General features: G+C 44.9%; 3 protein-coding genes across 8 annotated transcripts in view; all 3 read left to right on the top strand.

Annotated features, from left to right (window-relative positions):
* Positions 1-7,887, top strand: part of LOC135094042 (oxysterol-binding protein 1-like) — a 63,118-nt gene extending 55,231 nt beyond the window's left edge. For all 6 annotated transcript variants that reach the window (XM_063993772.1, XM_063993774.1, XM_063993776.1 and 3 more), the window contains 5 exons: positions 1,672-1,822; positions 3,604-3,773; positions 4,287-4,453; positions 4,711-4,931; positions 5,500-7,887. In XM_063993772.1, the coding sequence (XP_063849842.1) occupies positions 1,672-1,822; positions 3,604-3,773; positions 4,287-4,453; positions 4,711-4,931; positions 5,500-5,642 (852 nt within the window). In that variant the 3' untranslated portion in view covers positions 5,643-7,887. The remainder of the gene's footprint in view (positions 1-1,671; positions 1,823-3,603; positions 3,774-4,286; positions 4,454-4,710; positions 4,932-5,499) is intronic.
* A 2,312-nt stretch (positions 7,888-10,199) lies between these two features.
* On the top strand, positions 10,200-13,764 carry LOC135094044 (mucin-2-like). Its single transcript, XM_063993780.1, has 2 exons — positions 10,200-11,626; positions 12,986-13,764. The coding sequence occupies exons 1-2, from the start codon at positions 10,717-10,719 to the stop codon at positions 13,303-13,305; spliced, it is 1,230 nt and encodes a 409-aa protein (XP_063849850.1). The 5' UTR covers positions 10,200-10,716; the 3' UTR covers positions 13,306-13,764.
* Positions 13,765-13,878: 114 nt separating this feature from the next.
* Positions 13,879-15,000, top strand: part of LOC135094045 (RNA-binding protein Musashi homolog Rbp6-like) — a 263,605-nt gene continuing 262,483 nt past the window's right edge. Inside the window, exon 1 of the mRNA XM_063993783.1 lies at positions 13,879-15,000. This exon is cut by the window's right edge and continues 226 nt beyond it. The gene's annotated coding sequence lies outside the window, so the exon portion shown is untranslated.

Consider the following 15,000-nt stretch of genomic DNA (forward strand, 5'->3'; position numbering starts at 1 on the left):
CCCTTTGTTGTTTTCTTTCCTTTTCCTTTCTTTCCTGTTGCTGTTTCCTCTTTCCTTTTTATCCCATTGTTGGTTCCCCATTCTTTTTTTCCCTTTTTCCCTTAGTGTTGCTTCCTCTTCTTAATTTTTCCTTTTCTTTTTTCCTGGTTATTTCCTGCCTCTGTGTGTGTGTGTGTGTGTGTGTGTGTGTGTGTGTGTGTGTGTGTGTGTGTGTGTGTGTGTTTAAATATATCGAAAACGGGTAGGATGAACTTGTATTAATAGACAGAGAGAGAAAAAAATAAATAAAAATAATAATGATAATAATAATAATAATAATAATAATAATAATAATAATAATAATAATAATAATAATAATAATAATTTTTGTTGATTTATATTACTTTTTTAAATTATTGTACTTTTTTATTTATATATTTATTTTTATTTTTATTTTTATTTTTTATTCATCTATTTACTGGAGAAGTGTTTTTTTTTTATTCATTTTGTTCAGTTTGTTTATTTACTTGTTTATTTATCTATTTCTGTTATTTTATTATTATTTTTTATTTATCACCTTTTTATTTTGTATTTATTAATCGTTTTATTTATTTTTTCTTTTCATTAACTTCATTTGTTTTTATTTTTTTATTTTTATCCTAAGAAACTATTGCAATCCATTCTCTCTCTCTCTCTCTCTCTCTCTCTCTCTCTCTCTCTCTCTCTCTCTCTCTCTCTCTCTCTCTCTCTCTCTCTCTCTCTCTCTCTCTCTCTATCATCTTCAAGTAAAAGAAAGGAAATTTTACATCATTTGAAAGGGAAAGGTGGGAAAATTATTTAATATTCTCATTTTCCCACATTAGCTAAGGTGGAAGAATTAGCATACTCTCTCTCTCTCTCTCTCTCTCTCTCTCTCTCTCTCTCTCTCTCTCTCTCTCTCTCTCTCTCTCTCTCTCTCTCTCTCTCTCTCTCTCTCTCTCTCTCGTGGTTATGATAGAAAAATAACACACTGCAAGTCAGAGAGAGAGAGAGAGAGAGAGAGAGAGAGAGAGAGAGAGAGAGAGAGAGAGAGAGAGAGAGAGAGAGAGAGAGAGAGAGAGATGGTAATAATAACAGTGTCTGGTTTGCTGGGTGAGTTTTGGCTTTCCTTTCTCATGTATTAGGGAAAAGTAAAAGGTGAGAGTGGAATGTAAAAGAGGAGGAGGGATGGGAGGGAAAAAGGAAAGTATTGAAGCATGATAAAGAAGTGGGAGAAGAGAAGAGGAGGAGAAGGAATAGAAGAAGAAGGAGGAGGGATGGGAGGGAAAAGAAGAGGGAGAAGAGGAGGAGAAGGAATAGAAGAAGAAGGAGGAGAAGAAGGAGGAAAAAAAGTAAGATACATTATGATAAGGAAGAGGATAAAGGGAAGAGAAGAAGGAGTAGAAGGAGTAGAAGGAGGAGGAGGAGGAAAAGGAGAAATGTGAGAATGTTGGCAGGAGAAAACGAAGGAAAAAAAAAGAATTCAATGTTATTTTATTCCCTACTGTTATCTTCATTTATGTATTTATCCTATTCATTCAGCCTTTGATATGAAGTGTAGCCAGGGGAACAGAAATGAAAACAGAAAAAAAAATAAATAAAAGTAATAAATAAACAAATAATGATCATAGTATTGCCAAGTCATTATATTCATACGTCCCCCTTCCCCCGCAGGTGTCCCATCACCCCCCCATCGTGGCGCAGTATGTGGAGGGGAATGCCGGGTGGTCGAGCTGGCAGGAGTTTGCTATGTCATCCAAATTCCGAGGCAAATACCTGCAGATTATCCCCCTCGGCATTGCGCATCTCGAATTTGGGAACACGGGTGAGTCCCCTTACTCTCTCTTGTGTATTAAATAAGACTGGATATTATAAATTCTGCCGTTTACTGGAATAACTGTTTACGTTTCAGAATTATGGGTAGTCCTCTTACTCTTGTGTATTAAATAAGACTGGATATTATAAATTCTGCCGTTTACTGGAATAACTGTTTACGTTTCAGAATTATGGGTAGTCCTCTTACTCTTGTGTATTAAATAAGACTGGATATTATAAATTCTGCCATTTACTGGAATAACTGTTTACGTTTCAGAATTATGGGTAGTCCTCTTACTCTTGTGTATTAAATAAGACTGGATATTATAAATTCTGCCGTTTACTGGAATAACTGTTTACGTTTCAGAATTATGGGTAGTCCTCTTACTCTTGTGTATTAAATAAGACTGGATATTATAAATTCTGCCATTTACTGGAATAACTGTTTACGTTTCAGAATTATGGGTAGTCCTCTTACTCTTGTGTATTAAATAAGACTGTGGATATCGTAAATACTACCGTTTGCTGGAATAATTGTGTACGTTTTCAGGATTATGGGTACTGGGTATTCTGTGTGTGTGTGTGTGGTTGTTTGTTAGAATGAGTGTTTACAAGGGAGGTTTAAAAGATGATTAGACGAATGTATGGACAGGTGGTGGGTGTGGAAATAGGCGGACATGTTTCATACAGGGACTGCCACGTGTAGGCCTGGTGGCTTCCTGCACCAACCCTTGTGTTCTTGTGTTCCTGTGAATTACTGTGTCTGTGTCACGTGTCCAGGTGTTTGTATGAGTTTATGAAAGTGTGCTTGCCATGAAGACTGGTGCACAAAGCCTGTTATGTGTATATTGTCAATGTTATCAGTGTTTTCAAATTACTTGGCATCTCTTCAAATTCTTCACGTAAGTTTTTTGAGCTTTGCAAGTTCACTTTGATAATTTCCCCCATTGTTTTTCACTGTATTGAAGGAAGTGTCTATGAGAACATATTATTGTTGCATTTTTTAATTCATGCAAACATTTTTTTCTAAGTAATAAGATATGATTTGTAATAATAAATAATTACATATAAACACAATAAAGTAGGGAAAGAGGCCTGCAGGTGTCTTAGAGGCAGAAAGGAGGTGTCATGTAAGGTAGTTTGGGAATCACTGCCTAGGAGACTGTTAAACAACCCCTGGAATCACAAAAACACCTTGAAAACCACAGCAACCCATTAAACAACCCCTGGAATCACAAAAACACCCTTGAAAACCACAGCAACCCATTAAACAGCCCCAGGAATCACAAAAACACCTTGAAAACCACAGCAACCCATTAAACAGCCCCAGGAATCACAAAAACACCTTGAAAACCACAGCAACCCATTAAACAGCCCCAGGAATCACAAAAACACCCTTGAAAACCACAGCAACCCATTAAACAACCCTAGGAATCACAAAAACACCTTGAAAACCACAGCAACCCATTAAACAGCCCCTGGAATCGCAAAAACACCTTGAAAACCACAGCAACCCATTAAACAGCCCCAGGAATCACAAAAACATCTTGAAAACCACAGCAACCCATTAAACAACCCCAGGAATCACAAAAACACCCTTGAAAACCACAGCAACCCATTAAACAGCCCCAGGAATCACAAAAACACCCATTGACTCCCACATGAACAAGTACAAAGCAAGAAAATTGTTGACCTTGAATGGGAGAATCATGAAGTCAACCAGCCAATCAATTAATCCATTAGTCAGTGGGTCAGTCAGCTGGTCACTCAGTCGGTCCGTTCCACCCCCAGGCAACCACTACACTTGGCGCAAAGTCTCCACCACGGTACACAACATGATCGTAGGGAAGCTCTGGCTGGATAACCATGGGGAGATGGAGATCGTTAACCATCAAACTGGCGATAAGTGTTGTCTGAAGTTTGTCCCCTATTCCTATTTCTCCAGGGAGACTCCTAAGAAGGTGAGTACGTTTGTGTGTGTGTATGTGTGTCTGCCTGTGTTTGTGTGTGTGTGTGTGTGTATGTTTGACTGGCTGGCTGGCTGGTTCTCCTCTCCTCTCCTCTCTCCTCTCCTTGTTTTTCTCTTTATTTTTATCTTTTTCTCTCTTTCTTAATTGCTGTTTCTGTCTCTCTTCTGTGTGTTTTCCCTTCATCCCTTGCATTATCACTTACTTTTTTTCTATTGTCTTGTCTTTTATCTCTCTCTCTCTCTCTCTCTCTCTCTATGGCTTTAGTTTGGACCACACAGATCCCTGAAAGATTAAGAGGAATTCATGGAGAGAAACGATTCACACATAGACAAACACATATTGCCTGGTTTTATTGAGGGACTGCCACTTGTAGATCTGAAATGACCTTCTGTACGTTTCCTCACATTCCTACATTCTCGTTTTATACAGGGAATAATATTGCCGTCTGTAGCTTCTCCTATATTCCTACATTCTCATTTTGTACCTCCTGTTTCTCTCCTACAGGTGACAGGGTATGTGGTGGACAGCGAGGGCACCCTGAAGTGGTTTATTACGGGTATGTGGGACGAGAAGATTGAGGCGTGTCGGGTGATCTCACAGTCACTGAGAGGAGGCAAGCCAGTGTATGAGACCAGCCCTCCCAAAGTCCTGTGGAAGAGAAATCCTATTACGTACGTTTGTTGTGTGTGTGTGTGTGTGTGTGTGTGTGTGTGGTGTTAGGTGTTTGTGTGTTTGTGGTAATATGATGTGCATTTGTGTGTGTGTGTGTGTGTGTATGTGTGGTGATGTGATGTGGTGTGGTGTTACACAATTACAGTGGCGTAGTTAGAAGTAGCATGGCTGTTAGTGATCTAGCTAGTGATTATGCATTGACTAAACCATTCTGTCATATCCTCAGCACCGTCTTCCCTTCCCAACACTCACACAGGCCAGATGCAGACAAATACTACAACTTTACTGAATTAGCGTGTCAGTTGAACGAGCCTGAGGAACTTGTTTGCCCCACTGACTCCCGCAACCGCCCAGACCAGAGGCTCATGGAGGAAGGGAACTGGGATGATGCGAATGCTGAGAAACTGAGACTGGAAGAGAAGCAGAGGGCAACCAGACGCCGTAGGGAGGCTGAAGCAGAGCAGGCAGCAGCAGAAGGTAAGAGAGGAGGAGGAGAAAAGCAGGTGATAAATAAGAAATGAATGAAGGATGGAAAAGGAGATAAAATAATAGGAAGATGTAGGTAGGGAGAGGAGAGTGGAAGAAAAGGGAGAAAGGGAGATAGACAAAGAAAAGGGAGTTACAGGTAGGAAGGAAGCAAGGGAGAGAAAGAGAAGTGTAAGGACAGGACAAAAGGAGAGAGAGAGAGAGAGAGAGAGAGAGAGAGAGAGAGAGAGAGAGAGAGAGAGAGAGAGAGAGAGAGAGAGAGAGAAATAAGGTAAAGAAAGTGACAAAAAAAAAAAAAGAAGGGAAAAGAAAGACATTGATAGGGATAGGATGAAACTGTAAAAGAGGAATAAGGAGAAGAAATGGAGGAAAAAGAGAAGATTGGGAGAAGAGAGAAAGCAAGTTGTTGTTGTTTATCAGCCCAATTACAGCAAACATTCCCCAGACCACTCTTAGCCCCAGCCCTGACCCCTCCCCCCCCCTAAGACCACTGTAATCCCCAGTCCTGTCCCTTCTTCCCCTGACCAGTGTTAACCCCAGGCCTGTCTTGTCTCCCCAGGCCGCGAGTACCCGGCCTACAGCCCCATGTGGTTCCGCAAGGAGACGGACGACATTACCGGAGCACTCATCTTCCGCTACACACACGAGTACTGGGAGTGCAAGGAACGGCAGGACTGGTCGAGGTGTCCAGACATCTTCTAGTACCTACCCGCCGCCCACCGCCCGCCTTACTTCACCTCCGCCGCGCCCGCACAGCGCCCAGCGACCTGGAGAGGCAGCGGCGCCGCCCCCGCGTGTCTCTGGGGGAGGGGCCCAGGCCACGGCCACCCCATCTAGCGTCACCGTTGCTGCCGCTCGTCCCTTCGTGCTTCTTCCTGTGGCGACTGGATTGCATTGTGTGTTCCAAGCCTTCCCGGCCCGGTCCTCCACACCAGACACCAGACATATCACGTCCTCGGCCGCCGCCGCCGCCACGCACCGCCTCGCGCCCCACGGCTGCCGCTCAACCCCTGCCGTGACGCCGCCGGTCCTGGCAGCGGTCACCAGCGAGGGGCGCACCACACACACACACCTCACGCTCACCGTACCACTCGTAGACTTACTCCATATCAAGGATCCGGATCTGCCCTCGGAGGCTTCAGGTGCTAATGCTGTGTTTTGGCTGCCAGTCCCCAGGCCCCAGACCCCAGGCCACCAGGTGCCTAGGTCCCCAGCCCCCAGGTCCCCTGACCCTAGGCCCCAGGTCACCAGGTGCCTAGGTCCCCAGGCCCCAGGTTGCCAGGTCCCAGGCCTCAGGTCAGCAGGTGCCCAGGCCCCATGGCCCAGCTTGGCAGGGCGTGGCTGGGAGTGGTGGTGCAGTGCCAGGGAGGGCCGGGCCGGGCCGGGCCGGCTGTGTGAGGGGCAGACTGTGTGATTCTGGCACTCTTTGGCACTGTTTTGTAGTTTTCACATCATATACTGTGTTCTTTGTTTGTAAGAAATATTTGAGTACCCCTCAACTATTGTTTGATTGAGTTGGGTGTAATTTATAATCTGTTAGAGTATCGGGACTCGTGCAAACACTCGCAGTGATCGGCTGCGCGCTGTACAGATATATTTTCTCGAGTATTCCCTCATTTAGTTGTTAAGAAGACCGTGATGGTTGAATAATGCTTGTGTACAGGATATTTTCCCTTCCCACGATAGCATATTTATTGGAAATATTTTTTCAAATTGTTGCGTGGCCGCCGTGCGTCGGCCACTTGTACACTTGGGTTTGGGTGACGGGAGGAAGACGGGAGGAGGCGGCCAGGCAGCGGCTGCACAAAGACCCGCGCGTCTGAGGGACGATTCCTGCCGTAGCGTGTGACCCGCCAATCAAAGTAATCGTTAGTCACTAGCCAGTCACAGTCACTCCCCAGCAGGCAATACCAGTACTGAGTGTGCCCTAGGCCAGCCAGCCGTCTCTCACAGCATCGGTTAGTCTTGTGATGGTAGTGTAGGACAGTACTCAAATTGTTAAGTTTGTGGCATACGCTAAAACTTCTCACAAATGCAGATGGGAACTGTTTATATCACGTAGAAGTGTTGTTGATATCCAACCTGCGGCTCACGGCTCATGTTTTAAAAAGGAGTTAGCTAACGCGCTTTACAACAATTCAAATTCTATTATATAATTTTTAAAAACGAATATTAAAATAAGCATCTAGCATTCCATTGTATTTTTTCCTCCAGCTTCAGAAAACAAGAGTGAAAGATTAGTGTAGAGTCCCCCCTACCCCCATGACCCCCTCAGCCCCAGACCTTGTCACTCATCCTGGACAACCCCCCCCCCCACCCCCCAGCGTGTCTGCCTGCCCTGCCTACCCACCTGTTTGTCTGTCCGTCTGTCTGCTGGAGGGTCGCCGGCAGGCCTCCCGTTGTCTGAGTGCCCATGTGAGGCAAGTGTCGGGCTTGCCAAGGTTGGAATTGTGTGATTATTTTGTGTAAAGACTGATGAGTATTGAAATATGTTAGCCAGTAATTTATAATATTTAATCATCTGCCTTGTTTTACTTTATTTTTCTGTCCATGGGCTGAGTGGAATTTATATATATAACTGTATAAAGCTATAGTCTGTATCATATTGTTACTGGGTATAAAGTAAAGGCATTTATTGTGTGTGGGGATTCACTATATTGTTTCCATGCTGGAAAAAAAAAATATATATATATATGTAGAACATTTTACGGTTTTCCACAAATGAGAAGAAAGTTGTGATTGGAAAGATTTTTGAGGAACATTTCCATTTTCCAAAATTGAAGGATTTATGAGTACATTTGGTGATAAAAAATATTTACAGAACAAGAAATGTGATCACACACACACACACACACACACACACACACACACACACACACACACACACACACACACACACACACACACACACACACACACACACACACACACACACACACACACACAGTTCATATAATCTTACAACCTCCTTCATAATGCAATGACTAATTCAACACACCTCGTTCATGGAGATGATTGAAGCAACACATTGGAGGAATGCAACCCTTTCTTTTCCCCTTCCACACACACACACACACACACACACACACACACACACACAACACACACACACACACACACACACACACACACATCCTGTATTGGTGTTGATTCAGTGGTGGTGCGGGTGTGGTGTTGAGGGCCAGTGGTGTGTCTGTCTGTGCCCAGTGCCTCAGAAAAGTGTGAGGAGTACCACAGGGTATGTCACTCATTTGCCCCTTCTTGTTTGGGAGGGCTGTTTTTCCTGCTGTGGGCCTGTATGAGGACTGATGGAGTGAGTGAATACGTGAATATATAGGCAAACATTTCTTCATTGTGTATAACGAATGCTGGGATGGCTCATTTACACACGCACACACACAGTTCACATACAAAAATGCACAGGGGTTCCTTGTATATTTTGAGGAAGTATGAAGAATGAAAAGTATACCAATATTTAGAATGATCAAATACACACACTCACATGTGCATGAATACTCTACATTAATTTTCCAGGAACAGTAACAAGTGGAAAAAAAAGATAGAAAACTGCAATAGCTTGTTTACCACTAAGTCTTTTTGAGTCCAGTAAAGTACAGAGAGTGATAAAGAAAGTTCTCGTCACCAGCTAGAGGAGAGTGAAGGGTCCTCAGAGTCAGTCCTAGATGGTGGAGGAAACGGTCCTCACGTTGCACTGGTTCGGAAATTTGTGTGCTGGTTATTTAAGACTAAGTTGTCCGTTCCGCATTTAGCACATGGGAATAATGCAGACCAAGACACATGTTAATAGGTTCTGTATGTATAAGTGTGAGTTGCCTCTGTATTTATTTGCATATTTCATTTCTGAGAAGTTTTAGGTGTCATGCTGGGGAGGTGTACCGTGCAGGATACACTTCGGTTTCCCACCCGTCGTTTTGTTTCCGAAATTCGCCTCAACTCTCCTCTCGTCCGTGTGAAGAGACTACTGTTTTGCGATTGACGTGTGAGCTTATAAGTGGAATGAGTCTTTCTCTGCCCTAAGTGTTGTTCTCCTACGTGCAGCCAGCCACTCCTTCAGCCGCACCCTGCCTCCGAGCCATCGTTAACCCTCCTCCCACTGCTGCCATCGTCAATGTTCAGACCACTGCAAACACTAGGAAGTTAATCTTGTCTGGGCTACGGAATCATTTGCTGTAGTACAAGAAGGCGTAAAAAAGTGATAGATTGATTGAGCGTATGGGAGATGAAAAGAAGACGTGCTTATTAGTATTACGAATTATAGGGAGTTGAAATCTTTAGGGGCTAGTCTGAACTTGCATATGTCTCCCTTGTGTACCAAATGTGTTTTGGAGCGTAAGTGCGTTTCTCGAGGCTTCTCCACACACTATTTTGCCTGAGGGAGGGGGTTGGGAGGCGGAGTGGCTGCCTGCGTCACTGCGCCAGTCACTGTAGTTCGCCAGCTTGTGATAATGTGGAGTTAGGATACTAGGGCAGTCTTGGCACACACTAGGGGTCTTTATATATAGGTCGAGTTAGGTCACGTCGTATACCAAGAATGTCCCTCTTTTTTTTTTTTATTTGATTTAATTTTTTACTTTTATTTATGTTTTCCTCCCTGTCTCCATGGTGTACTGTGCCGATAAATGCATTTTAATCTTGGTGCGTCATTTATGAGTTGTATTAAAACGCGATCAGTCAGTTTCAAAATCATGCACCAACTTCATTTCAGAGTTGCAATGTGGTTGGCTTGTGCTTCCGTTCTGAAATTTACCCTAAAACATGTCACCCCCACATTCAATAAAGGAAGAGAGGCTGGAGGGTGTGCTGTGTATGTCTTGTCACACAGGTATGGAATCAGTGCAAAGGGACTGCTTGGTTGTGTTACTGGCGACCACGGCACAGTGACTGATTCTGTTGGCGTGTTGATGCCTCGGTACTGATGTTATCTCTCTCTCTCTCTCTCTCTCTCTCTCTCTCTCTCTCTCTCTCTCTCTCTCTCTCTCTCTCTCTCTCTCTCTCTCTCTCTCTCTCTCTCTCTCTCTCTCTCGTGGGGCTTTCCATTAGTTAGTGATTGGATTTTTTTTAATATATTTTCAGACATAGTCAAATTCAGTTCTGACAGGTTCTCCATGAGCAGCAAAAACTAGATGCCAAAATGTTATCTGATCCTCAACTCACACAAATGTTTGCAGGCGGAGTAAGTTGCTGGTGGTTGAGTGAAATATTACTCTGAATTGTACACGACAGAAAAAAAAAATTACTATTATTTGGAAGTTATTCTTACATATATAATTTCTATAATGCATTAACTGCTTTTTTGTGATAAAGAAGAAAACAATAAAATGGGAGATAGATATGTGTGTGTGTGTGTCTTGATTCTTTTTGCTGTGGCTGTGATGGTGATGGTGCCCTGCTTTATCCAGCCATGCCCAGACATGCTCAGCCATACCCAGACCCCCTCAGCCATACCCAGACATCCTCAGCCATACCCAGACATACTCTAACCCGCGCCCTGTCTCCCTTGCTCCTCCTCCCAGCACATCCCGCGGCGCCTGCTCAGTGACAGCGGTGCACCAACAAGCAGACAAGTACAACGTGTGTCACCCTCCAGTTTTATATGATTATTCTGACCTTTCCTTTGTGATTGGCAGCTCAGTGGGCATTATTTTTCGATCTTTCTTTCCCCTTGGCCAGTTCCTTTGTTGTAAAAGAAGGAAAAAAAAATGTTTTCGCTGCCTGAGTCACCAGTTCGTCAAAACATCGTGGCGTCACTTACAGGATGTCCTGCCTTATCGTTTCACCCTTCTGCCTTCCTCGTTTACACATACAGACATACACACACACACACACACACACACACACAACCATGGGGAGAGGTTTGCCGCCGCTGGTGGTGGTGGTGGTGGTGGTGGCGCTGAGCGCTGCTGGAAGCGCATTAAGCTCCACCCTGGACCTGGACCGCATTGCTGCTGACACAGTAGTGAAGGAAGGAGAAACGCAAGTCATCTTCACCACGGACAATGAATTACGGTCTATGAGAATATTTGTTCAGTTTGTGAAGCCTGAGAGTGGCTTTGAGGGTGTCCCTATTGTGACGGAAAGTGACGTCACTATCAACACCACCTGGATCCCTGCCGAGTATTGTTCCTCGCCCAGTGGCACGTGGTTGGTTATCCTGGTGGGGATAAACCCTCTAACCGGGGTGGTGGATGACTTGAGCATTGTGTCTGATATATGCTCTGTGACGTGTGTTATCAAAACTGACGGGCGAAGCCGCAGGACTTTCCGCGTGGTGGTTCACGGCCCTTCCGGATGGAGAACAATACAACCACTGCCAGATGAGTGTGGCTCCATCTTCTCTCCGTCAGAACAAAAGTCCTGTCTGCTGGGCCTATTTGCCACCACCACCACCACCACCCCGCTCCCCTGCACCATCACCACTACCACCATTCCCAGCCCCTTCACCATTACTACCACTCCGGGCCCCACCACCACCATCACCACCACCACCACTCCGCGCCCCACCGCTAGCTCTACTGTCTTAACCTCTACTAACTCTACTAACTCTACTAACCTGACAATCATCTACTGTAAACAGAATAAGATAACCATCGTGTTATCAGTAGTGGTGCTGGTGGTAGTGGTGGTGATGGTGGTGGTCTTCTGGAAACGGAAATCTGTGGCATCACGTGAGTAGTACTGTGTGTGTGTGTGTGTGTGTGTGCTAAGCTAGTGGTAATGTTGAGGGCCTGAGGTGTGGTCTCCGTCCCTACATTCATCCAGCCTGTCTTTCAGTTGGTGCTCAGTCATGGCTTGTATTTCCTTCTCTTTTACTGTTCCTCACATCTGTAGGTCAATGGGGGAAGCTGTTTTCTTTGCCTTATTCACGCTTTTCTTTTTCTTATTTATTTGTTAATTTCTTTGTTTATGTTTGTCCTGCTGTGCATGCGTGCAGGTTCTCTTCCTTCCTGTAACGAGAGTCTCTCTCTATTCATTTCTTCTGTCATATTTCACAAGTTGCAAATTGCTACCAGGTCTCTCTTCTTTCCTTTGCTCCAGTGCTGGGAGCCTAGATGCGTGTAGTGTGTCTCATCCACTGTTGGAACTGCGGGGGGCAGGGGGGGCACATGCTCGCTCCCATTTTAGGGCTGTGTTCCCCTCGGGTGCCCAACCCCCTGCTATTCCAGGGTGATGCGCACCTTTGAATAACTAGACAAGTTGGTAACATACTCATAAAAAAATAATCAGTGTTAAAAAAAAAAAATCACTCATGAATGGTCTGTAATAACATGATGATGCTTAAATGCTTAAAATGTGGGTAACACATTAAACTAACGTACACATAACATGCTTGTTTATGAATAAATAAATAAATAAATAAATAAATAAATAAATAAATAAATAAATATATATATATATATATATATATATATATATATATATATATATATATATATATATATATATATATATATATATATATATATATATATATATATATATATATATATATATATATATATATATATATATATATATATATATATCGAGTAATACCGTGGTGGCCCCGTATATTTACGGAGTGCACCTTTTTTCTTTCCGCCACTGGTGTCACCTTTCCTTCACAGGGAATTCCCGCAAGTCTGGCCCGTCTTGGCTGCCATTCTGTACATTAGTACCAAGTTTTTCACACGCTCCTGGGTCGCGCCACACAGCTGCAGCTTATTCCAGGCGTACTCCGGTTTTGGTCTGATCATTGCAGCAGTTGCCTTTCTTCATATTTCTATCCATGCAATGTAATACCACTCCAAGAATTGTCATCATGTAGCGTGTGTGTGTGTGTGTGTGTGTGTGTGATGGAAGGTTGCCTCGTGCTGTTGTCCTCACAGTCACCTTTCAACCACACCAAACTTGTAGAGGATCCTTGCCGCCTCCACCACCATCACCACCATCACCACTACCGCCACTGCCTCCATTACATGCCATTCTTCAGTAATCTTGTCCGGGTTTTGCTTGCCACTGTATTCATGCAATATAACGTTTTGCAGCAAATGTGGTGAGGTCCCAGCCTGCCGTCCCCAGCCGCCCCCTGCAGTCCACCTCCGGCCAGAGGGGCAACCCAGCCCAGGACGTGGACCCCGTCTATTATGAAATCCTGCCTTTCTTCTCATCACGGCGAGTGGTGGTGCCGCGGCCTGCACGGCACTCAGAGGAACTCGTCTACGACGACGTGCTGCCTGAACTCGGCGTGAGGCCTCGCTTACCTATTTATGAGAATGTGCCTCCTCCCGGTGGCAGCGCCTCCCCTCACGGGCATCTGGAGGCTCCGGCGGTCCGTGAGTCACAGCTCTACGCCTCGGTGCTGTAGCCAACACTCACCGCACGCTGGAAAATACAACCAGAGGTTGTAAGGAAACCAGCTCCTGTCCAGCGGTGCTCTTTACTTTTGTAAAGCATCCTTTACTTTTGTGAAGGAGCAGGAGCAGCGCTGGCCAGCCTTGCTCCTCCAAGTGGATGTCAAGGATGCCTCGTGACTTCCTTGCCTGGTTCATTTTAGCAAAACTGATCTTTGTTTGTTCGCTGGCTTGTACAAGAGTGGCCCTGGCTGACTGGCGCAGCCCTGTGATCAGTGTGCACTGGCCGCCGGGGCGGCGCAGCGCGGTGTGATGCAGAGCAGCACAGTTCCAAGACGGCAGCGGTCAGAAGTCCGGGAATTATTTGCACATGATTGTGGCTTCATTGTTCATCCTCTGCAGTGTTACTGTGCACTTGCTTTGTGTCACAGTGCTTGTGTCATAAACAATGAAGGTGCTTCTTGCTTCACTTCCCTTTCCTTGCACGCGTAATGGTGGTGGTTGTAGTAGTGGTGGTGGTACTAGTAGTAGTAGTAATAGTAGTAGTGGTAGTAGTGGTGATGGAGGTGATAAGAGTGACAGGATGCGTTATAATGATATGCAAGCTGTGTGTGTGTGTGTGTGTGCGTGTGTGTGAGGTCTGATGGCGCAGCATGGGCCCACATCACAAGCAGCAGGAAAGCTCCCCTGCTGCATCAGGCCACTGAGGGTCAAGCCAGCCATTAAAGATGTGGTATTTATTGCTTAACCTTTAACTTTTACACAGGTTTCCTAATAAGTGCACTTGAAGGATGATTTAGTACAATTTCAAGTAGTGAGGATGAGTAGAGGCGCTGTATTGCCAGTAGTAGTGAAGCTTCGGACCAGGGTATCGACGGAGGAAGCAGGGTTGAGTGGAGGCACGCTGCGGGTTGTGCACAGGCCTGGTCTGCCCTCGTGGTGGTGGCCATACCAGCTGGTGAGTACTCGTGGTCTGTAGAAGTACTGGTGTGGTGGGTTATACTGGTGGTGTGCGAGGACGCTGTGTTGCGAGTTGCTGCAGCACCGGCAGGAGATTGTTGCCTTGTTCGTTGTTCAGTTGTTCAGGTCTCCATGAAAATTGTTTGTTTGCAAATACGTAGAGTTATGATAGTGTTTCTGTCACTGGCAAGGAAGGTGTAGGTGGATGAGCAGCAGCACGGCACAACACTTGGCTGTGAGAGGGCGTGACTGGCTGAGCTGCTGTGCTTAGGTCGTTTACTCGTCGTGATGAATTGTTAAGTAGACGTGGTGTGGATCCTGTGCATGGAGATTTGTTACGGAGGGAAGACTGACTTTGCCTCATGATATAAATTATGTAGTTAGAATGTCAGCGTTTCATTGCTTCACTGCCGGGGTCATTCAGTGTACGAGTATCTTTGTTTCATTAGTTCCTGCTTCAGTTAAATGGTGAATGCATCACTGCGCCATCTTTCTCCTGATCACAGTACACCTGGGGCCGTTTTCTTCACGAAGTTATGCCATGTGTCACAGCTATGGCAGATGCGTGTCATGACTCAGAACGTTCATCACAAGTCGTGTGTCATAAGTTGCGACTGAGCACTGAGCAGCGCAACCGTCTATCGTAATGGTCTGCTGTATGTAACGCTTGCAGATATTAAAAGACAAACCAAAAGCTGCCATTTGTTGCTAATTTATGGTTTCTGTAAATATTTCTTTCGTTTTTATGT

The sequence above is a fragment of the Scylla paramamosain genome, chromosome 44 (genome assembly GCF_035594125.1).
Source record: "Scylla paramamosain isolate STU-SP2022 chromosome 44, ASM3559412v1, whole genome shotgun sequence".
In the NCBI taxonomy this organism is placed as follows: domain Eukaryota; kingdom Metazoa; phylum Arthropoda; class Malacostraca; order Decapoda; family Portunidae; genus Scylla; species Scylla paramamosain.